At 44.5% G+C, this 27,868-nt stretch overlaps 1 protein-coding gene across 3 annotated transcripts; it reads right to left on the bottom strand.

Annotated features, from left to right (window-relative positions):
- On the bottom strand, window positions 1-27,445 carry LOC111974876 (CCN family member 1). Of its 3 annotated transcripts, none has more exons than XM_024002939.2 (8): window positions 27,379-27,445; window positions 27,069-27,246; window positions 25,914-26,136; window positions 25,536-25,688; window positions 2,542-2,755; window positions 1,991-2,344; window positions 1,490-1,692; window positions 1-1,313 (listed from the first exon to the last, which is right to left on the bottom strand). In XM_024002939.2, exons 4-8 carry the CDS (start codon window positions 25,647-25,649, stop codon window positions 1,011-1,013), a joined length of 1,188 nt encoding a protein of 395 aa, XP_023858707.1. In that variant the 5' UTR covers window positions 25,650-25,688; window positions 25,914-26,136; window positions 27,069-27,246; window positions 27,379-27,445; the 3' UTR covers window positions 1-1,010. The 3 variants fall into 3 exon arrangements, with proteins under 3 accessions (XP_023858707.1, XP_023858708.1, XP_023858709.1); XM_024002940.2 differs by having other exon boundaries at window positions 27,174-27,246; XM_024002941.2 differs by lacking the exons at window positions 25,536-25,688; window positions 25,914-26,136; window positions 27,069-27,246; window positions 27,379-27,445 and adding an exon at window positions 3,048-5,000.
- Between the last annotated feature and the right edge of the window lie 423 nt (window positions 27,446-27,868).

Here is a 27,868-nt window from a genome sequence, read left to right as displayed (position 1 = left end):
ACGTGTTGAAGGTTTTATTTGATGTATCAGAGAATTATTGATAAGAATTCAAACAATATATAAATCTTAAATATATATATATATAATAAAATCTTCCCTCCAGTATAAGAAAGTCTCCATACTATGAGGCAATAAAAACACACCCCGGAAAATGAGGTGATCTGTATAAATTGCCACTCAACAAAGAGTGAAGTCTGTACACTATACTCTGTAATATGACAAACACATGTAAACACTCTGTTTTCTCACCCTTTCATTCTCTCACACACACACAAACACTTCACTTTACAACATGTAACATACAGGTACAATCATTGATGACGTCCTGTCCTCATTCGACCATCAATGTATCAGACAAAACACTTCATCATACATTAATGTATGGGATTGCCTATGGTCATCGCTCATCACATCTTTACACATTATGACAAAAAGTAATATGTCCCTCATATACATGCATACAAGTTCCTTTCTTTTCCCCCCACTGTGGTTATAGAGGGACTTGACAATGTTAACAAATAAAAATAATTAATAATAAAAGGGTGAAAAGCAGAGGATTCATTTACATATTTCACCCACAAGTCCAACATGACATCAAGAAAGTGACATCAGGCCATCTAGTCTGTTGTGCTCAGTGCTGTCCCTTCCTCCACCGGAACAGTTCCGTGGCTGGGTCATCAGCAGGGAAGGGGGACTGGACCTAGCCGCAGAGAGTTGCACCAAATAGCTACCCATCTCTCATGTTGGATAACTGGGGGCAACGTGTCAGGAAGCTTAAAGTGCAAGCAATGGTTCTGCATGGTTGGGGGGAGCGGCCACCTAGCTCTCTCTCCCATAGTCTGGCGCTGGTGCAGGCGGGGAGAGGCTGCCAGCCACACTGGTGTCCAGGAAGGGGCTGAAAGGCAGGGCTATCCGTGGGCAGAGGGCGTATGGAAGATGGGGAGAGACTAGCATGCCCTAGCCCTATCCAGTGTGTCGAGGCTGGGGTTGGACATCCTCCTAATCCTGACTCAGTGCCTGAAGGTGTGGATGTCATTGTGTAGGCTGACAGAGGGCCTTGAGGGGGAGCCGTGATTGTTGCAGCTCTTCTTGCAGCTGCAGTGCTGGATCCACATGACGTTGCGTGTGAAGCCCTCTCCGTCGGGACAGTGGAAGCGCAGGCGGACGGTGCGGGTCAGTGAAGGGGTGCAGCATCGTCTGTCCGCACAGGAGCCGCAGCTGCGAGGTCGATAGTGCCGTGCTGTGTAGCAGCCAGCAAAGTTGATGCTGATTGGCTCCTGAGGGCGCACTGAACGCTGGCACTTCTTTCCCCTCTGGACAGTTAACAAACACACAGTTAGACAACTGAGCTACATAAACCATAATAAATAGTCATATTGAAAAGGTTCTCATCATCAAAAATGAAATATTAACATGTTCTATGTGCTCTACTTGTATGCTTCATCATTTCCCACAAACATATCAGACATTGAGAGGAGCCTCATTTTACCTTGATTGCTGGGGTAAGTCGCAGGTCACATTGGCGGACTTGACACAGTCGTGTCTCTCTGACAAGCCGGCAGTCTGCGTTGTTATTGGTCACCCGACTGGAGATGCCCATCCCACAGGTAGTGGAACATTCCGTCCAATCAGTGGTCTGCGGGAAGCATCTGGCGCTTAGCGACACCTGGGACCTGGGGAGGGGCACCACCTCTGTGAAAGGAGGGGACAGGGAATCATGAGAAACATACAAGGTAAAGACTATGGGAAACATACAGGGTTACAATTAAGAGAAACATACAGGGTTACAATTAAGAGAAACATACAGGGTTACAATTATGAGAATCATACAGGGTTACAATTAAGAGAAACATACAGGGTTACAATTAAGAGAAACATACAGGGTTACAATTAAGAGAAACATACAAGGTTCAGATTATGACCAAGATAGGATTATGCCTGGATAGAGACTGTGGAAGAATGAGACATTGGGATAGGTTGTTGACTGTACCTCTAAAGGTGACTCCAGTGCTGGCCTGATAGTGTGGCTGTTCCTGGAGCTGATTGTTGATGTGGTTTGGGAGGGTTTGTGGGTTGGGCAGGGCTGCCTGTGGAGGTTCCTCTGGGTCCTCACTGATGTGGTTATTGTCGTCACAGACCCACTCCGCACAGCAGCGGCCCAAGGGCCGTGCCAGCCTTGGCCGGGAGCAGCGCCAGTCGGGCAGGGACACCTGGTGGGGGCAGAGTGGCATGCAGCCCACCACCCCGTCCATGCAGCTGCACTGGTGCTGGCAGCTGGGCTGGAAGTCCTCTCCATGCTGGTAGACACGCCCGCTGAACTCGCAGGACCGGCCCTTGGCCTCCGCTAGGGAGACACACAGACACATTATACCACTGTGGCAGTGTTACAATGATGCTGAGCATTTATCTACTTGAATGATAACATTTCTACTATAATTCTGAAATCCCCATACCCAGCTGCTACACCCATACTTCTGCATACTCCCATACTGGCCCAACCACCTCTCTCCCGCTGATGTTAGGGGTGCTCCTGGTCCTTACCTCGGCACAGGCCTCTCTCTGGGTTTCCCCCAGCCCCCAGGTGGCAGTGCAGACCCTTGATGTGGTCACAGGGCTGGCTGGGGCTGCAGTCCTGGTTGAACTGCCTGGCACACACCTTACAGCAGCCACAGGCGTCTGTCACCCAGCTGACGCCCACTGGGCACAATGGGGGTGATGGGCCACAAGAGCACTGGGCAGGACAGTCACTCTCCACCTGAGAGAGAGAGCAGTGTCAGTGTTACAGATGTGTTGGGGTCCGTACAGCAGCAGTAGGGTAGAGGTGCAGCCTCGTCTTTACTATGACTAGTAGTACTGTAGTATACTCTCATACTGGAGTGTCTTTCTTCATTGTAACAAAAAACCAAAAAAGTAAAACAATTAATTTTGTAGAAAAAACTTTGGAAAAGCAGAAACGCATCGTAAATAAAATAATGCAAAATGTAGAGAGAAAGGAAAATAAAGGAAAAAATAGGGCAGGCAGGTAAGTATGCATCTATGAAACTCACCATGACAGCAGCACTGGAGAGGAGAACGAACAGGGTAGAAACAGTCCTTCTCAAACTAACCAGAGAAAACATCCTGAAAGCGTACTTCCCAAAATTACAATCAGAGGTCGTTAGATGGAGAATAGAAACCTGGTGGCTGTGACGATATACTGTCCAGAGTCTGCACGTGAGTCCAGAGAGGACAGAAGTCTGTTGATCTGTCAGCTTACCTATTCATTCATCTGAACCGATCCATAGTTCTGTGCGAGCGCACTAAAAGCTACATTAGTTTGGTGTTTGCTCTCCTACAGTGTCAGCACAGCTCAGCTAGGGTTAGCTTCCCTTCATATAGAGATTCCCTCTGTGGTGCCTGTACTTATAGACACAGGCAGACCGCCCCCTCCCTGTGACATCAGCTCTCCTCTTAAGGAGTAAGGGAAAGTGTATGGAGGGGGATTCAGTGAGTGGAGTAGGAGAGAAAGAAATTGCACCTTTGCTACATTGCTATAATGAGAAAGCATGGTTATATTATGAACACAGTACTGTAGGCACTTCAGTGCACTGACATCTTATTACTTATATGTCCCTAATGCTATTGATAAACTACAAGAATAGCTAATTGCTGGTAAATTCACAATAAGCAAAGCTAAGTGTGGAGTAACTTCAAATAGTATTTGATTTCTTTCAAATAGGTTGAGCATATGATTAAGCCTGCCTGAAGTGCCAGATGGGTGTGGTTTGCACTTTTGGGACTATTCCTGCATATGAGCAGTGTTTGACAATGAGGATCACCTAAGCTAAGACCGATACTGGAAACAGAAAAACAAGTGCAGGTGTCATGGGAAAAATGAGTGGGGAATCCCGCTCTGGCGTAGAATCCACTTTAATAGGGGAAGTGGTTATGCAGATAGCTGAGAAAATCTGTGCGTACAACTCTTCAAACATTCTATTACCTGGCCGTGCTGGCCCCAGAAACCCCACTGAAACACACTGCCCAGGCCAGGACACGTATCCTGTGTTCCCTCCATCTCTTTCCTAATGGCCACATTCCAGGACAAAAAAAAGTATCTTCTACAGGTTCCCATGTTCGGTAGGAAAAACTAAACATTGCCATTGTCATCCCAGAGTAATATAAAGTGTTTTGCTCGAGGGCAGGAAGGCCCTGCGTTAGGCCTTGGCTCTCTCTGTTATGAAACACAGGAAACATCATTTAGCACATTTGATGAGGCAACTGAAAACCTGCAAAGCGGGAGAAAGGAGTGAGTGGGAATACAGTCTCTCACACCACAGGAGATGGCAAAGAACATAAATAGGACCCATTTCTGTGGATCCTTGCTCTATTTGTCAGACCTGTCCTCACTTAACCCAGTTCACCTTCACAAAACCACAACGACAACACAGCTTCATCTACGAAGGCAAATCCTAAAAAGCATCAAATAGGATATAAATAATAACGGTTTAGAATAACACGTGTATTTCTTTGAATACATAAATCACTTCAGAAATCCAACAATTGCGAGGAATGAACCAAAATGAAAAACCAAAGATAAAAACCGCCATGGCTATGTTGAGAGTTGAGGCAGCAGGAATCTGTGTGTGTTAAGATCAGTGGGAGCAGGGGAAACCACGGAGAGCAGGTGTTGCTACCTGCCTGCCACTGATGTGGGGATGGATGAGCACTGTGGAGAGAGGAGTAATGGAGAGAGAGAGAGAGATGTGAGCCACACCCAGACACCCAGGCCACTGGGCTGAAACCACCAGGATTCTGGGAATGTTTGAGAGAGAACACCTTGTAGGGGAAGGAGGGGTGGGAGGATTAGGGCAGAAGTCTGGATTCCTGGCATTCCTGACCCACAAAGACAGGATGTGTGTGCTGGCCATGGTGCATGGGACACTGACGAAAGGGGGAGGGGGGCCTGTTTGGCAGCGTCCCCCCCTGGCCCTCAGCCAGCGATTGTTTGTCAGCCAGACAAACATTTCCCAAAACGGGGGGGGGGGGGGTCAGGAGCCGTGACGATTTATCACCGCAGTCCCTTTGCTATCTACTCAGCCTAGTCTCAACCTACACCTCAGTTATCATACAAACCACCTACGATCTGAAGATTCACTGCACCGTCCCTATTGTATGGCTGCAGTTAGCAGCTTCTCTCCTTTGGAGGCTTTTACAGCGGCTTTAGGTCTGGTCTACTCACAGCCTGAAGATAATGGTCTGTGGACATATTGATATTGTTGGCAACTCTGATGCCAGTATGTACCCTGCATAGTGCCAAGAAAGGCCAGTGTTGATGGGAAACTCTATCACTGGTGAAGAAGTGGGTAAACAGGAAGTCTATCTGCACAACTCTCAGGAAGAGTTGTTCTAATGTTCTAATCGAAACAGATCTGCCCTGAACACGTAAAGCAGTGTAACTGGATGTGTGTGTGTGTGTTCCATATCATATAATAGCAAACAGACAATTACAAGTCAACTCCATCAGACTGGTTTACTGTAGCTATTTCCTTCACTAAAAGTCCATTTAAAAAATAAACATCTGACAAATACGTGATTTGCATTCTGAGTAACAGTATATGACAGTGGGAGCAGCCTCACATGTATTTGGGTAAACATATACATGTGTGGAATCAGCTGTGTGTCAGTGGTGCACCCTAACCCAGCCCATGATACAACCTCTATAGTTCAGGCCACTGGATTCCTCATACTAGTGTCCTAAAAACCTTGGCTGGTACACTCACACACTCAATCATAAGTAACCCTTAAAAGCGTCCCTTCCAAAAGTGCCTGCTTGTTTGCCAAATGTCCATAAATGTACATCTAGGAGAGAGAATACTAATTACACAACAAATAAATATGTTGCACTTCGCATATTCCTTTAAGGCAGTTGAACAAGACAGCTGTGAAAAGGATGATGTCATGGGCCCCGGCCTTGTGGCGTATGGGACCTCATGACTGGCAGTAGACATCTGTGCATCTTCCCTCCAGTAGGATGACAGGGAGCCTAGTGGTTAAGAGCATTGGGCCAGTAACCGAAAGGTCACTGGTTCAAATTCCCAAGCCTACTGGGTGAAAAATCTGTCAATGTGCCCTTGAGCAAGGCACTTAACCCTAATTGCTCCTGTAAGTCACTCTGGATAAGAGCGTCTGCTAAATGACTCAAATGTAAATGCACGCTCCTCCATGAGGCCCCAGAGAAGAGCCTGATTAGTAGACCCGTGCTAGCCTAATGCAGGTGTGGCTGTCCTGCACCCATTAAGACACAAATGGGCCTCATTTAACCTGGCGGCTGCCCAAGCAGGAGCGCAGAGGGAACCTGTAGTCTGTGCATTCCTTCACCCAGCCTAATAGGAGTGATGAAAGCAGCCAGGAGAAGAGACCCCCTCAGCAGAGCTCTCCACAGCACTGCAACAACCTGTCCATTGTGTGGCTGACTGACATGAGCAGGTGTGCTATAGTCAGGTACAGAGAGACAGACACACCTTCTCTGAGAGAGGAGAGGTATGCATGCCCACTGTAATCAGTCAGCCCATGCTGTAACCCAAAACTACTGCTGAATCACCTGATATTGTGAAGAACACCCACCTACACAAGGTTAGGAGTTTTGGAATAATTGCATGACAGCCAGGCACAATACACATGCAATGCATGGAAACATAAATAGAATCCCAGGACAGAACTACTAGGCTGTAACAAGACATTCATTATAAACCATCTCCCGTAACTGAGAATCCAGACCACCTACACACAGTCCATATCAAAATGAATCCTTCCTTTTACCTAATACACTGTGGCTACTTATAGCCTACATCAATTGAAAATACTTTGATTCTCCTCCCAATCCAAAAATTCAATCAGACAAACAGATGATGGGCCAAGGCAACCATACCTACTGACACTGCTTTTTGCTCCAGTGAATCTGAGGGTTCTTAAGCTGCACACTGCATATTAAACTAAGTACAAAAAAAAAATCTAACTTGCATTTCAAAGGGACTTTAGTGTGGGAGTTGCTGGTGTAGCTGCATGACAGAGAGTGTCCTGTTAGTGGGGAGGAGAGAGGGGGATGGGCTGTGTGGCACCATTACACAGTGGTGCCTGTGATTCAGAGGGGAACATTTTATCGCAAAGAGCTGTAAACAGAAAGTTCTAGGGTTATCCAACAGGGATGGTGACACAAACACATAAAGCTTACTGTGACTGAATGGGCCACTAGGCTGGTAATAGCCTAGAAAATGTAACCCACCATACACTTGATATTTCATGCAATCTACAGCTGATGATAAAACAGCTACGTATGTCCAGGTAAGGGAGTCAGGCCTACTGGATCATAGTTCAGAGCATTAAGCAATACTTTCTTTAAGTAGTTAGATACTTCGTTATCCAGCAGCTTGCAGCAGGCACTAATATCTAATGACCAATATTCAGTGTTATGCCACCTAAAAATAGTCCAGTTTGTTTGCTCTGACATTCAACTTACTTGAGGTCATTCCTAATCAATGACTTCTTTATACCCTGGTGCAGTGGTGTAAAATACTTAAGTAAAAATACTTTTAAGTATTACTTAAATAGTTGTTTCGTGGGTATCTGTAATTTACTTCACTATTTATATTTTTGACAACTTTTACTTTACTACATTCCTAAAGAAAACAATGTACTTTTTACTCCATACATTTATCCTGACACCCAAAAGTACTCATTACATTTTGCATGGCAAGCAGGACAGGAAAATGGTCCAATTCACACACTTATCAAGGGAACATCCCTGATCATTCCTAATGCCTCTGATCTGGCAGACTCACTAAACACAAANAAGAGAAGAGAGGTATGCATGCCCAGTGTAATCAGTCGGCCCATGCTGTAAGCCAAAACTACTGCTGAGTCACCTGATATTGTGAAGCACACCCACCTACAAGGTTATGAGTTGTGGAGTACTTGCATGACAGCCAGGGACCTTACAAACGCAATGCATAGAAAATGAAATAGAATCCCAGGACAAGACTACTAGACTGTGACAAGGGATTGATTATAATCCATTTACTGTAATAATGTCTGAATCCAGACCACCTATACAGTCCATTTCCAAATGAATCCTCTCTTTTACTGTAGCCTACCTAATCAACTGTGCCGACTAGATTACGAACATTCACAAAATACTTCTCAGAATTCAAAGCTCAAATTAAATCAGACAAACAGATGATGGGCCACAGCAACCATAGCTACTGAGGTTTCTTAAGCTGCACACTGCCTATTAAGTCAAATAAAATCAAATGTTATTCATCACATGCTTAGTAAACAACAAGTGTAGACTAACAGTGAAATGCTGACTTATGAGCCCTCGCCAAAAATGCAGATAGAGAAATAATAGAAAAGTAATAACACAGAATAGTAAAAGTAATAATAAAAACACAATGAGAAACGATAATTGGCTATATAAAGTGCCTTCGGAAAGTATTCAGACCCCTCAACTTTTTCCACATTTTGTTACATTACAGCCTTAATCCAAAATGGATTAAATTAAAACATTTCCTCAGCAAACAACACACAATACCACATAATGACAAAGCAAAAACTGTTTAGACATTTTTGCAAATGTATAATTTTTTAAAACAGAAATACCTTATCTACATAAGTAAAGTACGCAGTTCCCTCTGTAGCGCCTTGCGGTCGGATGCCAAGCAGTTGCCATATCAAGTGGTGATGCAGCCAGTCAAGATGCTCTCAATGGTGCAGCTGTATAACTTTTGAGGATCTGAGGGCCCATGCAACATATTCTGAGGGGGAATACTGTTTGTTCACGACTGTGTTTGTGTGTGGGGACCATGATAGATCCTTAGTGATGTGGACAGCGAGGAACAGGAAGCTATCGACCCGCTCCTCTACAGCCCAGTCGATGTGAATGGGGGCGTGCTCGGCCCTCTGTTTCCTGCAGTCCACAATCAACTCCTTTGTCTTGCTGACGTTGAGGGAGAGGTTGTTGTCCTGGCACCACAATGCCAGGTGTCTGACCTCCTCCCTATAATCTGTCTCATCGTCGGTGATCAGACCAACCACAGTCGTGTCGTCAGCAAACTTAATGATGGTGTCAGAGTCGTGCGCGGCTACGCAGTCATGGGTGAACAGGGAGTACAGGAGGGGACAAAGCACGCATTGCTGAGGGGAGCCCATGTTGAGGGTCAGCGTGGCGGATGTGTTGTTGCCTACCCTTACCACCTGGGGGCGGCGTGTCAGGATGTCCAGGATCCAGTTGCAGAGGGAGGTGTTCAGTCTCAGGGTCCATTGCTTAGTGATGAGCTTGGAGGGCACTATGGTCTGGAACAGTGAGCTGTAGTCAATGAACATTGTTCTCACATAGGTGTTGCACTTGTTCAGGTGGGAGAGGGCAGTGTGGAGTGCAATATAAATTGCATCATCTGTGGATCTGTTGGGGAGGTATGCGAATTGGAGTGGGTCCAGGGTATCTGGGATGATGGTGTTGATGTGAGCTATGACCAGCCTTTCAAAGCATTACATGGCTACAGATGTGAGTGCTAAGGGCCAATAGTCATTTAGGCAGGTTACCTTAGTGTTCTTAGGCACAGGGACTATGGTGGTCTGATTGAAACATGTAGGAGTGGGTCAGGGAGAGGTTGAAAATGTCAGTGCATGCTCTGAGTACGTGTCCTGGTAATCTGTCTGTCCCGGCGACCTTGTTAACCTGTTTAAAGGTCTTACATCAGCTACAGAGAGTGTAATCACACAGTCGTCCGGAACAGCCGGTGCTCTCATGCATGGTTCAGTGTGGCTTGCTTCGAAATGAGCATGGAAGGTATTTAGCTCGTCTGGTAGGTTTGGTTCACTGGACAGCTCGTGGCTTGGTTTCTCTTTGTAATCCGCAATAGTTTGCCAGCCCTGCCACATCCGATGAGCATCAGAGCCGACGTAGTAGGATTCGATCTTAGTCCTGTATTGACGCTTTGCCTGTTTGATGTAAGGGTCCAGATTAGTGTCCCGCTCCTTGAAAGCGGCAGCTCTAGCCTTTAGCTCAGTGTGGATGTTGCCTGTAATCTTTGGCTTCTGGTTGGGATATTCCCGTACGGTCACTGTGGGGATGACGTTGTCAATGCACTTATTAATGAAGAAGGTGACTGATGTGGTAAACTCTTCAATGCCATCGGATAAATCCCAGAACATATTCCAGTCTGTGCTAGGGAAGGAAACAGTCCTGTAGCTTATCATCTGCTTCATCGGACCACTTCCGTATTGAGCATGTCACTCCTGTATTCCGTTTGTAAGCAGAAATCAGGAGGATAAAGTTATGGTCAGATTGGCCAAATGGAGGGCGAAGTTGAACTTTGTATGCGATTCTGTGTGTGGCGTAAAAGTGATTTAGAGTTTTGTCTCCTCTAGTTGCACAGGTGACATGCTGGTATTAGGAAAAACAGATTTCAGTTTCACTGAATTAAAATCACCGGCCACTAGAAGCACCACCTCTGGATGAGCAATTTCTTGTTTGCTTATGGCCCTATACAGCTCGTTGAGTGAGGCCTTACTGCCAGCATCGGTTTGTGGTGTTAAATAGACAGCTACCAAAAATATAGATGAAAACTCTCTCGGTAAATAGTATAGTCTACAACAGGGGTATTCAACTCTTACCATACGAGGTCCGGAGCCTGCTGGTTTTCTGTCCAACCTAATAATGAACTGCACACACCTGGTGTTCCAGGTCTAATTCAGTCCTTGATTAGAGGGGAACAATTAAAAAATATATTGGAACTGGCTTTGAGGTCCATAGTTGAATTTGAGGGGTCTACAGCTTATCAGGAGGTATTCTATCTCAGGCGAGAAGAACCTCGAGACTTCCTTAATATTAGAGATTGCATAGCAGTTGTGAACAAAGACACATACACCTCCCCCTTGAGCTTACCCGAGGCTGCCGTTCAACCCTGCCAATGCATAGAAAAACCAGCTTGATGTATATTGTCCATGTCCAACCCACGACTCAGAGAAACACAGGATATTACAGTTCTTCAGGTCCTGTTGATAGGATAGTCTCGAACAGAGCTCGTCCAATTTGTTCTCCAATGACTGTACATTCACCAATAGAACGAAGGGTAGTGGCGGATTATTTATTCGCCAAAGTAGTTTCATCAGGGTGCCCGCACATCAGCCTCTCTTACGTCGTCTCTTCCTTTTCCGAGTCTCAGGGATTAGGGCTTGGTCTGGGGTGAGCAGTATGTCCTCCACCGCCGACTCGTTGAAGTAGAAATCTTCCAAATCGAGGTTAGTGATCGCTGATGTACAGTTACAATCAGCGCAAAATTGGACAGAAGCCCGTAAAACTGCAGCTATCCATTGCAGCGCCATTCTACCACTAAAATGAACGGTGTATTAAACTAAGTACACAAAAAAATATACAAACTTGCATTGCAAAGAGACTTTATTGTATCCTGTTAGTGGGGAGGTGTGAGGGGGGAGGGCTGTGTGGCACCATTATACAGTAGTGCCTGTGATTCAGAGGGGAAAATGTTATCGCAGAAAGCTGTAAGCAGAAAGTTTCAGGATTATCCAACAGGGATGGTGACACAAACACATAAAACCTAATGTGACTGACTGGGCCACTAGGCTAAATTCAAGCCAATAAAGTGTAGCCCACCATACACTTGATATGTCCAGGTAAGGGAGTCAGACCTACTGGATATTCACACTCAACTACCACAGTTCATAGCATTAAGCATTCATTTCCTTAGTAGCTAGATCATTTGTTTATTCAGAAGCTTGCAGCAGGCACTAATACCCACTAACACATTATGCAGTGTTATGCCACCTAAAATGAGGCCAGTTTGTTTGCTCTGACATTCAACTTCATTCCTAATCTAAGGCTTCTTTATACCCTGGTGAGGTCTCATGAATAAAATCATACAGGAACTTTACGTTATGAAAAAATACCAGTTTTATTAAAAACAAACTAATCTAATCTAAACAACAGTGTATAAGCAACAGAAAGAGGCCTTTCCCTGATAGGGTGATCGGATATGCTCTGGGGTAAGGCAGTAAGAGAGAAACCTGTTGAAAACATGCTGTAACTTCATGTAGTAGTATTTGCTTTAAAAACCTTTACTTATACACAGAGAAGTAAGTAAAAGCTGGCATCAGACAGGTTCGGTTCAGTCAGTTCTTTCCTGAACTCAGCTTTGTTATAGTAAGAGTCTGAACTTAATAAGTACTGTTAATGTGAGGGCTTCATAGGAGCACCGGGCAGAGCAGCAGGAAACCTCTCCTGGAAATCTGCTCCACTAGCGGTAGGAGAGCTAGCCTAACCTCCTGCACCCAACACTGGCCTTAACACCCTCTCCTACATTACCAACCACTGACTGACTGCTGCTGCTGTCATAATTAAACCAAGGACAAGGAGCGGAAATGAGCACAGCTGGAGAGTTTGAGTCTAGGGGGCACCATCAACTATTCCATAAACAAACTGACTGAACAATAGCCCTAGCCTTGTGATGTGTTCCAACCCCAGGCCCACTTCTTTCAGTTTTCATTGCCAATGTACAGCGCCTTTGGAAAGTATTCAGATCCCTTGACTGTTTCCACATTTTGTTACGTTACAGCCTTATTCTAAAATGGATTAAATAATAAATCTACACACAATACCCCATAATGACAAAGCGAAACCAGTTTAAAAAAAACAAATACCTTATTTACCTAAGTATTCAGACCCTTTGCAAGTCCCGAAAAACACAGTGGCCTCCATCATTCTTAAATGGAAAAAGTTTGGAACCACCAAGACTCTTCCTAGAACTGGCCGCCCAGCCAAACTGAGCAATCGGGGGAAAAGGGCCTTGGTCAGGGAGGTGACCAAGAACCCAATGATCACTCTGACAGAGCTCCAGAGTTCCTCTGTGGAGATGGGAGAACCTTCCAGAAGGACAACCATCTTGGTAGCAGTCTACCAATCAGGCCTTTATGGTAGAGTGGCCAGATGGAAGCCACTCTTCAGTAAAAGGCACATGACAGCCCACTTGGAGTTTGCCAAAAGGCACCTAAAGGACCCTCAAGACCATGAGAAACAAGATTCTCTGGTTTGATGAAACAAAAATGTAACTATTTGGCCTGAATGCCAAGCATCACATCTGGAGGAAACCTGGAACCATCCCTACAGTGAAGCATGGTGGTGGCAGCATCATGCTGTGGGGATGTTTTTCAGCAGCAGGGACTGGGAGACTAATCAGGATCGAGGGAAAGATGAACAGAGCAAAGTACAAAGAGTTCCTTGATGAAAACCTGCTCCAGAGCGCTCAGGACCTCAGACTGGGTCAAAGGTTCACCTTCCAACAGAACAACGACCCTAAGCACACTGCCAAGACAACGCAGAAGTGGCTTTGGGACAAGTCTCTGAATGTCCTTGAGTGGCCCAGCCAGAGCCCAGACTTGAACCCGATCGAGCATCTCTGGAGAGACCTGAAAATAGCTGTGCAGCAACGCTCCCCATCTAACCTGACAGAGCTTGAGAGGATCTGCAGAGGAGAATCTCCCCAAATACAGGTGTGCTAAGCTTGTAGCATCATACCCAAGAACACCCTAGGCTGTAATCGCTGCCAAACAAAGTACTGAGTAAAGATTCTGAATACTTATGTAAATGTTATATATAGCAAAAAATATATATAATAAAAAAAAAAAAATGTTATTATGGGGTATTGTGTGTAGACTGATGAGGGAAAAAAAACATTGAATACATTTTAGAATAAGGCTGGAAGGTAACAAAATGTGGAAAAAGTCAAGGGGCCTGGATACTTTCCAAATGCACTGTATGTGGGCCACTGCACAGACTGACAGAGCTCACAAAACATGTGGAACCAAGTTTTTATTTTTTGTAGATTATTTTATCATAATATATATATATTTTTTTTTAAATATGTTTCAAATTGAAATATTTCGAGGTTGGCAATGGCCCACTATTGATCAAAACGGAACCAAATTGTGACCTTCCTGAATGACTACAGCTTCCTCAATGACCTGGTGCCCTCTCATAACCACGAAGGAGGACTCCAAATCAAATATTATTAGTCGCATACACATTTTTTTTTTAAATTTTTTTAAAGGGGTGGATCAGCTTAATATTGCGGAAAGATTGTTGCTTCCACCAATGTAATTGTCTGCATCATTTCCAATCCTCCATATATTTTTGGGGTAAATATATATATCCATATATATACACAAATGCATATATATATACACATACCTATATAGACATACATACTTTTTAAAGAATATACCTTTATTATTCCCCGCAAACCCTACCCCCAATTGGAGTAAACTAATAAACAATAGCACTTAGGCTTCTACTATCAGTTTATACATCTTATACACATTTTACAGACAATCTATTTTACAATAGTTATATTTTGTTTGCTTTTATTTCTTCCTCTATTTCTGATGTCCATCCAGTTTGATTTCTATTTGTAACTGTGCTATTTCACAAAAGTTCTGAACCTATATACATTTTTCAGACCCTGTATGTTTTACATTGGTTATCTTGTTATTAGTCCCATCCTTCAACTCCATTCAACCCCTCCCATCTATCTCTCAACACCATCCATTTTGGATTTCTATTTGCCATATATTTTTCAACTGTGCTGTGATGCTTGACAAAAGTACTGAACCTTTCTATTCTCATAGCTTCTACAGATTGTAAATTTAAAAAAAAAGTTTTTGCTGAAATAATTATAATATTATTGATTGATTGACTATGGCTTTTCAAATCACCCAGTATTGCTATCTGCAGCGTTAGTTATAGGCAGATTTTGCACTTCTTCAGCCATTCCTGGACCTGTGACCAAAAACGAGCTACATATGGACAATACCAAAATAAATTATCTAATGACAAAATCTGCAGAGCTGGGAAGTTTTGAATCCGGCGGTTTTGTGTATCAATTCATAAACCATGTGCCATGGAATGGGTACATCGAAAATCTCTTCCCAACCATTTTGCAATTTATATGGCACAGCTGTCAGTTTTTTGGTCCTTAAATGAAATTGGTATATGTTTTTATTTATCACACTTTAACCATTTATGTTCTTTAATACAGGGCCGACATACAAGTTCCTTACTTTTTCCCCCTTCTACTTGCCTCTTCCATTTTTGTGGTAATGCTGCAATTAGTTGGTTGTAATTTTGGGTAGAGCAAACATTTCTACATGTCTGTGTTAGCTGCATGTGTGACATAACTCCACCAGTCCTATTTATGATATTCACTACAATTATACTTTTTTTTCTTCGAAAAATACGTTTAATTTTTTTTAATCAATTAGTATATTTGAGTTTAACCATATTTGTTGTATTATTTGTTCTGTCTTTTCAGGTGGATTAAACTGAAATTGCAACCAACTTTCTAAGGCTTGTTTAAAAAAATAACAATATTTTGGAGATTATTTCCTTTTCAAACAACCGAAAGTGAGCAGGTGTAATCTGAGTAAAGGGAAAAAGGCAATTCTTGAACATAGGATGAGCCATTCCTACCAATTTACTAGAAAACCAGTTTGGATTTAAGTACAACTTTTGTATGACTGATGCCTTTAGTGAGAGGTCTAATGCTTTAATATTTAATAATTTCTGTCCTCCGAATTCATATTCGTTATTTTCTCTAACGAGTCACAAACCCGGATCCGGGATCCCCCCCTTCAAAAAAGCTGACTAGCATAGCCTAGCCTAAAGCCACAGGGATATCATATAATAAAATGTTCATGAAATCACAAGTCCAAGACACCAAATGAAAGATACACATCTTGTGAATCCAGCCATCATTTCTGATTTTTAAAATGTTTTACAGGGAAGACACAATATGTATTTCTATTAGCTAACCACCATAGCAAAAGACACAACTTTTTTTCCCACCATTTTTTCCTGCATGGGTAGCTATCACAAATTCGACCAAATAAAGATATAAATAGTCACTAACCAAGAAACAACTTCATCAGATGACAGTCTGATAACATATTTATTGTATAGCATATGTTTTGTTCGAAAAATGTGCATATTTCAGGTATAAATCATAGTTTTACATTGCAGCCACCATCACAACTCTCACCAAAGCAACTAGAATAACTACAGAGAGCAAACGTGAATTACCTAAATACTCATCATAAAACATTTATGAAAAATACACAGCGTACAGCAAATGAAAGACAAAGATCTTGTGAATCCAGCCAATATTTCAGATTCTTTAAGTGTTTTACAGCGAAAACACAATTTAGCATTATATTAGCTTACTACAATAGCCAACCACACAACAGCATTGATTCAAGCCAACAGTAACGATAACGAATAAACCAGCAAAATATATAAATTTTTTCACTAACCTTCTCAAACTTCTTCAGATGACAGTCCTATAACATCATATTACACAATACATATATTGTTTGTTCGAAAATGTGCATATTTAGCGGCACAAATCGTGGTTATACAATGAGAATAGTAGCCAAGCTGCCAACAAAATGTCGGGAGAAATCTTGGGAGAGGCACCTAATCTAATCAATAACAAATCATAAACTTGACTAAAAAATACAGGTTGGACAGCAAATGAAAGATACATTAGTTCTTAATGCAACCGCTGTGTTAGATTTTTAAAATGAACGTTACTACGACATACAGCGTGCGCTAAAGCGAGACCGCACCGAAATTAATGGCCGAATAATAGTTTTACATTTTTCAACAGAACAACGAATTAACATCATAAATAGTTCTTACTTTTTGATGAGCTTCCATCAGAATCTTGTGCAAGTGGTCCTTTGTCCAGAATCATCGTTGCTCGGTTGTAGATTGCCGTCTTCAACTTAGGAATTAGCAGCAAACATTAGCCATGTGGCGAAGACGTGTCCAACTCACCATAACGCAGCACAAATAAAATACCGAAAATCGCAATATACTGATATAAACTGATATAACTCGGTTTAAAATAACTACATTGTGATGTTTTTAACACCTATATCGAATAAAATCAGAGCCGGATATATCTAAGGCCTATAACGAGAGCTTTTTGAGAATGACATCCTGAGGTCCTCCTTTGCGCCATGACGAACGTTGAAAAGAGTGCACCCCCGGTTCCATGAGCCTTTATATGGCCTCAGATCTGCCTAGCAACACAATTCCAATTCTCACTGCTTACTGACATCTAGGGGAAATCGTATGCAGTGCATGTCGACTCATAGATCACATGCAATTTAATAAACTGACCCTGGAACAGAGCATCGATTTCAGATTTCTCACTTCCTGACAGGAAGTTAGCTGCCACTTGAGTTCTGTTTTACTCACAGATATAATTCAAACGGTTTTAGAAACTAGAGAGTGTTTTCTATCCAATAGAAATTATAATATGCATATTGTACGAGCAAGAATTGAGTACGAGGCAGTTTAATTTGGGAACGAATTTTTACAAAGTCGAAATGGCGCCCCCCTATTGACAAGAAGATAAATAGGCCCTTTAAATTTTGTCTGGCTTGCCATTCCAAATAAAAATGAATCTTTTTTTGTTCACATAATTTAAAAAGCAGGTCACTGGGTGTAGGCAAAACCATAAGCAAATAGGTAAACTGTGATATGACTAAAGAGTTAATCAGGGTGATTTTTCCACAAATAGACAGGTATTTTCCTTTCTATGGTAGCAAGATCTTATCTATTTTTGCTAACTTTCTATAAAAATGTATTGGAGTGAGATAATTTCATTCTTTTGGGATTTGTATACCGAGTATGTCCACATCTCCGTTAGACCATTTAATTGGTCAACTACACGGTAATGTAATTTTTTTTTTTGTGATCCAATACCTAATATCATAATTTGGTTTTAATCCAGAGAGGATAGCAAAAGTATCTAGATCCTCTATGAGGCCGTGGAGAGATTTTAATTGTGGTTTTAAAAGAAAACATGAATCATCAGGGTACAATGACAACTTAGTTTTTAAGCCGCGGATTTCTAATCCCTTAATATTATTGTTTGATCTAATTTTAACAGCTAACATTTCGATGGCAATAATAAATAGATATGCCGATAGTGGACAACCTTGTTTTACTCCTCTAGATAGTTTAAAGCTTTCTGAGATGTAGCCATTATTTACTATTTTACACCTAGGGTTACTATACATAACTTTAACCCATTTTAAAAGAGATTCCCCAAAATTGAAATATTCTAGGCATTTATATATAAACTCCAGTCGTACTTTATCAAAAGTCTTTTCAAAATCAGCTATGAAAACCAGGCCTGGTGTCCCCAATATTTCATAGTATTCTATTGTTTCCAGTACTTCTCTTATATTATCTCCAATGTATCATCCATGTAAAAAACCTGTCTGATTAGGATGAATAATATCTGACAATTTTTTTATTCTGTGCCAAGCATTTTGCTAGGATTTTTGCATCACAACACTGAATTGTAAGAGGTCTCCAATTTTTTTAATGGACTGGATCTTTATATATACCACTTGGGTCCTGTTTCAATAATAATGATGATATCAGACCCTGTTGTTGCGTGTCTGATAATCTACCATTTATATAGGAGTGGTTAAAACATGCTAATAACGGTCCTCTGAGTATATCAAAAAAAGTTTTGTATACTTCCACTGGTATCCCATCCAGCCCTGGAGTTTACCCAGCCTTAAAGGCTTTAATTGCATCAAGAAGTTCCTCCTCTGAAATTTGGCCTTCACATGAGTCTTTCTGTACAGATGTTAATTTTACATTATTATTAGGGGAAAAATCCATACATTTAGTTTCAGTCAGCGGAGATGGAGGAGACAAACTAAAACATATTCTTAATAAAGTACTTTACTTCCTCTTTCAAAATATAATTCGGTGAATCATGCGTGACTCCATCATTCGTAACAAGTTTCAATAAAACATTTTTGGTAGCATTTCTATATTGAATATTGAAAAAGAATTTGGTGCATTTTTCCCCATATTCCATCCAGTTCGCTTTATTTTGATAATATATTACACTGGATCTTTCTTGAATAAGTTCCTCCATTTCTTTTTCCTCTAACTTATTCTGTGCCTCTATGGTATAGTTTTTATTGCTATCTAACTGTACTGTTAGTCCTTCAATTTCCTTTGTTAATATGGACTCTTTTGATCTAAATTGCTTTGTTTTATAGAATAATACTGAATTGCATGGCCTCTAAAAGGCACATTTAAAAGTGTCCCATACAATAAGGGGATCTGCTGTACCTATGTTATGTCTGAAAAATTCAGTTATAAATTCTTCTGTCCCTGTCCTAAACAATTTATCATCTAGTAGGCTTTGATTAAATATCCAATATCCTCGCCCACGTGGAAATTCTGTAAGAGTAATATATATGCCAATTATGTGATGATCCGACCGCATTCTGTCCCCTATGAACACTTTTTAAACTTTTGGTGCCAGAGAGAATGGCATAAGAAAGTAGTCAAGATGACTAGCTTGATTAAGCCTCTGCCATGTATATCTCACTAGGTCAGGGTATTTAAGTCTCCATATATCCACTAATTCCAATATATCCATGACATTCATGATTTTCTTAAGTGCCTGAGGGTGATAGTTTGTAGTGTGATTTCCTTTCCGATCCATAGAGGTATTTAAGACCGTATTAAAATCTCCCACCATAATAATAGGGTCTAGTGTTGCTTGTAGAGTTAATATATATTTTCAAAGAAGCTTGGATCATCATTATTTGGAACGTATAGGTTAATAAGCCATATCTGTTTATTGTCCAATAACATTTTTTTTTAAATCCATCTACCTTGATGATCTGTTTGGACAATTTGCACATTTGGATCAAAATTACTGTTAATTAAAACCATCTTTGTCCATGGGAAAAATATATTTCGCGCCCCCAGTCCTTTTAACACAAAACTTAATCTAAAATTGTTGAATGAGTGTCAAGTAAGGCTTCTCTCAGAACGATGTTCTCCTTTTTAAGTTCATTCACTTCGGTTTTAATCTTATTGACTGTCACTTTTAGCTTGTTTGTTTCCTTCTCCAATGTCGCAGCTTTTTCATCACTCATCTCGAGGATTGCCTTCAACTCTTTTATATCCTTACTGACTAGTTCAAGTATACCCAGCTTGTCATTTATTGATTTTAACAGATCGGTTTCGACCTTTACCATTCCCGTGGTGAAAATATTAAATCGTCTGTGTCTGCAGAAGAGTCACGTTTTCGTTTTGAAATCGGTTCCCCTGTCTTACTCTCCGTCATGTTTGGGTGTTGCTTGTTTTCGTAATATTTGTCGATAAATTTCTCTAGTATTAAGATTTGTTTTGTATTATTATCCAGATTGAAGGTTATCACCCACCAGATTGTGTAGTGCTAATATTTAGTCTAACTTGCCAATATTGAATATTACGTTTTTATCTTGAGGTGCTCTACATAACTACTTTCAGTCCGCCATTACCTGTCTCAGTCCCGCCCACCAATAGCACTATTAGTGGTGAGGTGCGGTAGTGCACACACCTAGTTAGCAGATGTTATTGCGGGTGTAGTGAAATGCTTGTGTTTCTAGCTCCAACAGTGCAGTAATATCTAACAATACACAGAGAGAATGGCACCGCAGCGGATGGCTGCTGTTTTGTGGGCTCCTAACCAATTGTGCTATTTTGTGTTTTTTTCGCATTGTTTGTAACTTATTATGTACATACTGTTGACAAAATATCCTATACTATATTGATTGTGGCGTACAGCAGGTCAGCCACCAGGGGGAGACTCGTCGAGGCCTGGTGACAGACGGAGTTAGACATCACGAGGCGACGGCTCCATCTGCTGGACGTGCCAGGTCTCGACGTGCTCTCCGGCCAGGATTAATTGGGGCTGATTGGGAGTTGGTGAGTAATCAAGGGCTGATTGCTCACCAGCTGTACAAGTCCCATAAAGCTGCCAGAAGGGCAGCACACAGGAAAGATACTGGTGAAAGAAAGGACTCCCGTAGAGTTGGAGACAGTTCCAGAGGTAACAGGAGTGAGTTCAGTTTTTGATCCCCACAGGATACAGCAAGACCCGGAGCCCAGAAGACGGTATCCCGGAGAGCGTCTCATGGGGGAGACCTATTATTTTAATAAACACCTTTGAAACTGAGCTAATCCTACTCTGTACGTGTCTGATCTGTGTAAAAGTTTTGACCCAACCCCCTGGTCTGCCACAAGTGGTGGAGAATGCGGGCATTCTGATAACGTGGTCAGATCAAGATTGACGTTTACTCAGCATCAGCATGGACGAGATGGTAGCTCAGTTCATCCGGGCCCAACAGGCAGTTCAGGAACGAACGCTGGAGGAACAGCGGCTACAAAACGGCCGCCTCATTGAGGAAATCAGGAAGCCACAAGGAGGAGCGTCTAATGAATCACATCCAAACCAGTTTTTAATCAAGCTAACAGAAGATGACGACATCGAAACCTACCTCTGTACGTTTGAACGGACGGCACTACGGGAAGGATGGCCAAGACAGAAGTGGGCCAGTCTGCTGGCCCCGTTTCTCTCTGGGAATGCCCAAAAGGCATATTGGGACCTGAACGATGAACAGGCGGCTAACTACGACGGACTCAACCTGGAGATACTCAGCCGCTACGGGTACAGCCTGGCCCATCGGGCTCAACTCTTCCACAACTGAAGGTTTGTAGCCGACGCATCCCCCCAGCCCAGATGAGCGACCTACTGCGCGTCACCAGAGGATGGCTCCTAACCAACGTATCCACCCTCTCCATCCTAGACAAAGTGGTCCTGGATCGCTTCCTACAGGCACTACCCCACGACATGAAGAGGGCAGCGAGTTTATGCGCATCCCAGACCTTGGAGGGCCTCCTGGAAGCAGTGGAGACGCATCAGAACACTCAGGCTCTGCTGAGTGGGAGCCGGGCCGAGTCGGCGACCAGTTTGAGGAGTCGGAAGGACAGCCCCACTGCTGTGTACCCCAAACCGACAGTCGGCAGGGCCAAAGGACAGCAAACCCCTGGAGAGACGGCTGGGGTAGGGCCAACCCGCCACCGACGACCCCAGGTAGATGGAGACCAAAGGAGGTGTTTTGAGTGTGGCGCCTGGGGGCACATTGCCTGGAATTGCTCGGCTCGAGAGGAGTCGATGACATCAGCAAGCCCCGGAGGCGAGGTGTGTCACACAGTGAACTATGTCACCTCTATTAGACTCCGGAAGTATGGTTACCCTCGTAACCACGAGCCTGCTGAACCAGGAGACCAAACGTGGTAGGGAGATGTCCATTCCCTGTGTTCACGGGGACACAAAGCGGTATCCAACCGTATGGGCCAACATCGTGACGCCACAAGGGAGCTGCCAGATGAGGGTGGGTGCAGTACCAGAGATGCCTGTACCTCTCCTAGTGGGACGAGATTGTCTGCTGTTCGCGGCCCTGTGGGGGCACGAGCTGAGGAAGAAGGTACAAACCACCCGAAGACGAGAGCGAGGACAACCCATCGCCTGTGCGGCCCGGAAGCAAACGGTTGAGCAACCTGTATCTATGGGTCTGGAGTCGGAGGGGGTGTCGGAACCCGACCCCCCTGGGGAACCACGGGAGGTAGAGCCCAGCCTCCCCCTCCTCGATTTCGAGGGGCCAGTCGAGACACCCGCTGGGGCCAACTCAGGGCACAATTCGGGACGGCCCAGTGGGAGGATCCTAACTTGAAAGCCGCCGCAGCCCAAGTGATAGTGGTGGATGGACAGCTACTTCCGGGGGTGACTGACTGGCGATACCCCCATTTCCAAATCAAGAATAACCTTTTGTTTCAGGTGTCGCGCCAACAGGGGGAACTTCGAGAGGTATTGTTGCTGCCCCGACGGTACGTGGGAACCGTTCATCAGCTGGCCCACACCCACCTGTTGGGGGGCGCACCTGGGAATGGAGAAGAACCGGGAACGGATCACCGCCAGGTTCCACTGGCCTGGGATGAGGAGGGCCGTGGAAGACTACTGTCACAGCTGCCCGGAGTGTCAAATGATTGCCCCAAAGGCCCACTTCCGAAACCCGCTGGTCCCCCTACCGATTATCGGGGTGCCCTTTGAACGTGTCGTCATGGACATAGTGGGACCCCTGGTAAAAACAGCACGAGGACACCAGTACATCCTGGTTATAGTAGATTATGCCACCCGGTATCCCGACCCCCTTATGCAGCGTGGTAGAGCACGTGGAGACAATGAGGGAGCAGATGACAGCCATATGGCCGGGAGGGAGGGAACATATGGAGAAGGCCCAACGCGCCCAAGCCCAGGTTTACAATCGGGTAGCCCAGCCCCGAGAATTCCAGGTGGGGAACAGGCTGTTGGTCTTAATCCCCACGGCCGAAAGTAAGTTCCTGGCAACATGGCACGGGCCATACGAGGTGATCGAGAAGCTGGGACCTGTCAATTACCACGTACGGCATCCAGGGAGACGGAAACCCCAACAGATTTACCACGTGAACCTGTTGAAGTGGCACAAGAGGACAGCCTTGGCCGTGTTATGGTCGGGACCCAGGACGCCAACGGTACCAGTGGTGGTCCCGAGCAATGAGGACCTCGACCCGGTCCAGAAGCAAGAGCTCAGGGAGCTCGTCGATCGGAACACGGCGGTGTTCTCCGAGAAGCCAGGCTGCACAACCCTCATTGAACACCACATCCGTACCCGGCCCAGGGAAACGGTACAAGAGGCCATATCGGATTCCGGAGGCCCGAAGGAAGGCCATAAAACAGGAAGTGGAGGCTATGCTGAGGGTCATTGAAGAGTCCCACAGTGCATGGTGCAGCCCCATTGTGTTGGTGCCCAAACCGGACGGTAGCCTCCACTTCTGTAATGATTTCCGGGGAGTGAACGACATAAGCTTGTTTGACGCCTACCCCATGCCGAGGGTGGACGAGCTCATCGACCGATTGGGAAAGGCCCGGTACATCAGCACCCTTGACCTGACCAAAGGATATTGGCAGATACCGTTGGCAGCCTCATCCCGGGAGAAGACAGCGTTTTCCACACCAGACGGATTGTATCAGTACCGGGTACTCCCGTTCGGTCTCCACGGAGCCCCACCCACATTCCAGCGACTGATGAACAAAGTACTTAGACCCCACCAGCAGTACGCAGCGGCCTATCTGGATGATATCATCATCCACAGCCAAGGTTGGGCAGAGCACCTGACGTGCTCAGACAAGCCGGGTTGACCGCGAACCCCAAGCAATGCAAACTAGTGTTCGAGGAGGTGGAGTACCTGGGGTATTTGATCGGACCGGGGAACGTCAAGCCCCAGGAGAGGAAGGTTCACGCGGTACGTGACTGGCCCGTTCCACGCACCAAGACACAGGTCAAGTCCTTCCTGGGACTGGCAGGATACTATAGCCGGTTTATCCCCAACTTTGCGGCTATAGCTTCCCCCCTCACTGATCTAACCAGGGCTTGCCTCCCGAAAACAGTGAAATGGAGGGACGAGACAGAAGCGGCGTTCAGGCGCCTGAAGGAAGCGCTGTGCTCCCATCCGATTCTCGTAACGCCCGATTTCCACGTGCCGATGTTGGTCAAGACGAATGCATGTGACACGGGACTAGGGGCCGTTCTGTCCCAGGTATACGATGGGGAGGAGCACCACATCATGTACATCAGCCGAAAGCTGATACCCATAGAAAAAACTCTATTGTTGAGAAAGAGTGTCTAGCGGTGAAGTGGGCGCTAGACACTCAAGTATTACCTGTTAGGTACCCACTTCACCCTGGTCACGGACCATGCTCCCCTGGTCTGGATGGCCAGGGGAAGGGACACAAACTATCGGGTCACCAGGTGGTTCTTGTCCCTTCAACGCTTCTCTTTTTCTGTTGTGCACAGGTCAGGGGCGAAGCATGGAAACGCGGATGCCCTATCGAGAAGGGAGCCATACGTCGCCCTGATGACAGTCCCCTCCCTGACAGAGCTAGGGGAAGGGGGGTGGGGCGTACAGCAGGTCAGCCACCAGGGGGAGACTCGTCGAGGTCTGGTGACAGACGGAGTTATACATCGAGGCAACGGCTCCATCTGCTGGACGTGCCAGGTCTCGACGGGCTCTCCGGCCAGGATTAATTGGGGCTGATTGGGAGTTGGTGAGTAATCAAGGGCTGATTGCTCACCAGCTGTACAAGTCCCATAAAGCTGCCAGAAGGGCAGCACACAGGAAAGATACTGGTGAAAGAAAGGACTCCCGTAGAGTTGGAGACAGTTCCAGAGGTAACAGGAGTGAGTTCAGTTTTTGATCCCCACAGGATACAGCAAGACCCGGAGCCCAGAAGACGGTATCCCGGAGAGCGTCTCATGGGGGAGACCTATTATTTTAATAAACACCTTTGAAACTGAGCTAATCCTACTCTGTACGTGTCTGATCTGTGTAAACGTTTTGACCCAACCCCCTGGTCTGCCACATGATATACTCACCACATCTGTCAAAGAATTGTAATTGTAAGGCGCGATGGTGCTTAGAGGACATGTGAAATTAGTTTCAAATGCAAGGATGAACTTTGATTGGTTCATGCTGAGTGTGTTGGCTAGATTTGAGAGGTGAAGAGTCAGACACTTACTTGGTTGCAAAGGGTTTTGACAGCTGAGGTTGGAGCTGCTACAGAACCTGAAGGAACTGTTTGGCACCAATGAGAGATGGCACTTGGACTTGGAGGCCAGTGGACCACCACCATGGCCCCGCCACATCCCGTCCACGCAGTGCCAAACAGGACCTGCAATACACGCACATTTTCCTCAACAACTTTCTTTGACATACTTATCTCTATTGGTATCACACCAACACACCTACATGTATATATAAGTTCGTTACAAATGAGCTATTCTTTGATCAACTTAATCAATTCATTGTCAGATCTACAAATCTGTAAGCCTCTCTGTGACAGCATAGCAAAGCCTCCTGGCCTGCATGCATATGTAGCCTAGAGCTCCAGTGTTACCTATGGACAGAGGGATCCTGGGGTGGTGATGGAGCATGGCCTTAGGGATGGGGTAGAAGCCAAAGCCATCCCACTGCTGGGCTGGCTGGGAAACAGTTACGTCCTCTGGGGGCGATGGCTTTTCTCTGTCACAGTTGGGCGGAAGGTTGTGCTTTCTCCACAGATAGTCTGAGAAGACAGACCTATCCCAGTCAATGCCATCCCCTCCAGTCTAGAGTAAGAGCTATGACGACAGAAGAAAAAGGAAATCATTTTTGGGGGAAACAAACTTATATTATTCTCAAACAAAACATGGGTCGCCAGAATTACCTTATTCAAGTGCGACACTACAAATTTTTGTTTATTCTCATTGACTAAACCCTATGAAATAGCAGTTCCTCTCCTCGTTACACACACCAACAGGACATTACGATAGACAAGTGTTGTCTACAAGAAGCATACATCCTAGACAGTATATTTTGAAAACATTCAGTTAAGTCTTTAATTCATTTGTTTATGAAGAGCTGTAAAAACAAATTGTCTTACATTCTTCCTAAAGCACGGATAATCAAGGAAGTACGTGACAACTGACCACTCTCTACATGAGATGTTGGAAAACAGAAAATAAACACTGAGTTATAAAACTAGGCAGAAAAGCTCACTGTAATAAGAGCTATCAGGGCCCGCATCTTCAGAACCAATGCCCAGTCTCACTCTCCCATGACTCTCCCTCATTGCTAGACATGTGGAGCCAAATCAGGGTTTTTCCCATCTCTCAACAAGCCTGATGAATAAGGACTGAGAGGCAGCAGCAGGTTTCACGCCTGTTAGTTACATGTACTCTACGCATTCCATTTCACTCAAAGAGCAATGGAGACACGCCTTTTAATGACCAGTCAGATCATAGGTCAGCCATACTTCGAGTTTCAAAAGAATGCCATGGGGCAGTACTATGACAGTATGAGTGACCTTGCTGTCCAGTTTGTATGTTGAGCGATCCTGCTGGGTGTGTTGCCTCAGCACCCTCTCCCTAACACTGTGGAACACCAGAGGCTTGTTCCTGAGGAGGAAAGCACTGGGGACCCTGGGTGCTGAGGGGGGGTGGGCGTGTTTGAGCCTGGGTCTGGGCCTCTGGGCTAGCCTACAATGACAGGAGCTCCTGGTTCTGGGGCCTACCAGCATCCTCCTCCTCCCTCTGGGGGTCAGTGCCAGGCTTGGCCAGGACAAGGTCTTTTGGGTGGACAGCTTGCTGTGCAACTAGGGAGCCCAACCCATGCTCACTTCTCAGCTGTGACGTCAATGGTGTCAGCTGGAACGGCACCCTCTTCCACACATTCTTGGACTTCTTTCTGTTCTATAACACACAATATAGATGAGCAAATGTAACTGGTAAACGATATAGGTGTTTTCATTGACACTAATGTAATACAAAGATAAATAACCTGCCACATACAATTTATGAAAGCAGTGAAAATATGGTACTCACCACTTGAGGTTTTTCAAGACGGAAGGCAAATGAGCTCCTTGACAGCTACATGGGGAGATTTAGGCATGTGTTCAAAAAAGGCAATTTGACACCAAAATCTGCATATCTGCCAAGTTTAATGCCTAAAAAGGTTATGTGGTAAGCAAACAATACAATCTTCTAAGGTCTAGGGCTATAACATAAAAAGTACAACAAAGTGACTGATATGACGAAAAAGAAAGATAAAATCCACATCAAATACAATAAATCATGTGACCTATTTTGGGCGTGGCTCTGAAGGATGTGTTGGGGATTGGGTATCCACATCAATAGGGAGCCAGAGCCCCATGATGCACTGGAGCAGCTGGCCAAATTATTGATCTGGGCTGAGCTGCAATAACAGCCACAACAGACATTACACAGCATCAGCTCTACTACAATCAACATTACTTACCATAGAAAAGAATAGTCTACAAAAAATACAACTTTGGTTTTCAAAGGATGTAAGACA

This window comes from Salvelinus sp. IW2-2015, linkage group LG15 (assembly GCF_002910315.2).
Source record: "Salvelinus sp. IW2-2015 linkage group LG15, ASM291031v2, whole genome shotgun sequence".
In the NCBI taxonomy this organism is placed as follows: domain Eukaryota; kingdom Metazoa; phylum Chordata; class Actinopteri; order Salmoniformes; family Salmonidae; genus Salvelinus; species Salvelinus sp. IW2-2015.
Note: the sequence above shows the minus strand (reverse complement) of the source record. Positions and strands in the feature narration are given on the sequence as shown.

Coding starts and splice junctions, on each gene's coding strand:
- LOC111974876 (XM_024002939.2), bottom strand. CDS start 25,649: ATGGTGGTGGTCCACTGGCCTCCAAGTCCAAGTGCCATCTCTCATTGG. Junction 2,756..25,535: donor TCAAAACCCTTTGCAACCAA/GTAAGTGTCTGA, acceptor TCTCTCTCTCAG/GTGGAGAGTGACTGTCCTGC. Junction 1,693..1,990: donor CACTGGAGTCACCTTTAGAG/GTACAGTCAACA, acceptor CTCCTTTCACAG/AGGTGGTGCCCCTCCCCAGG.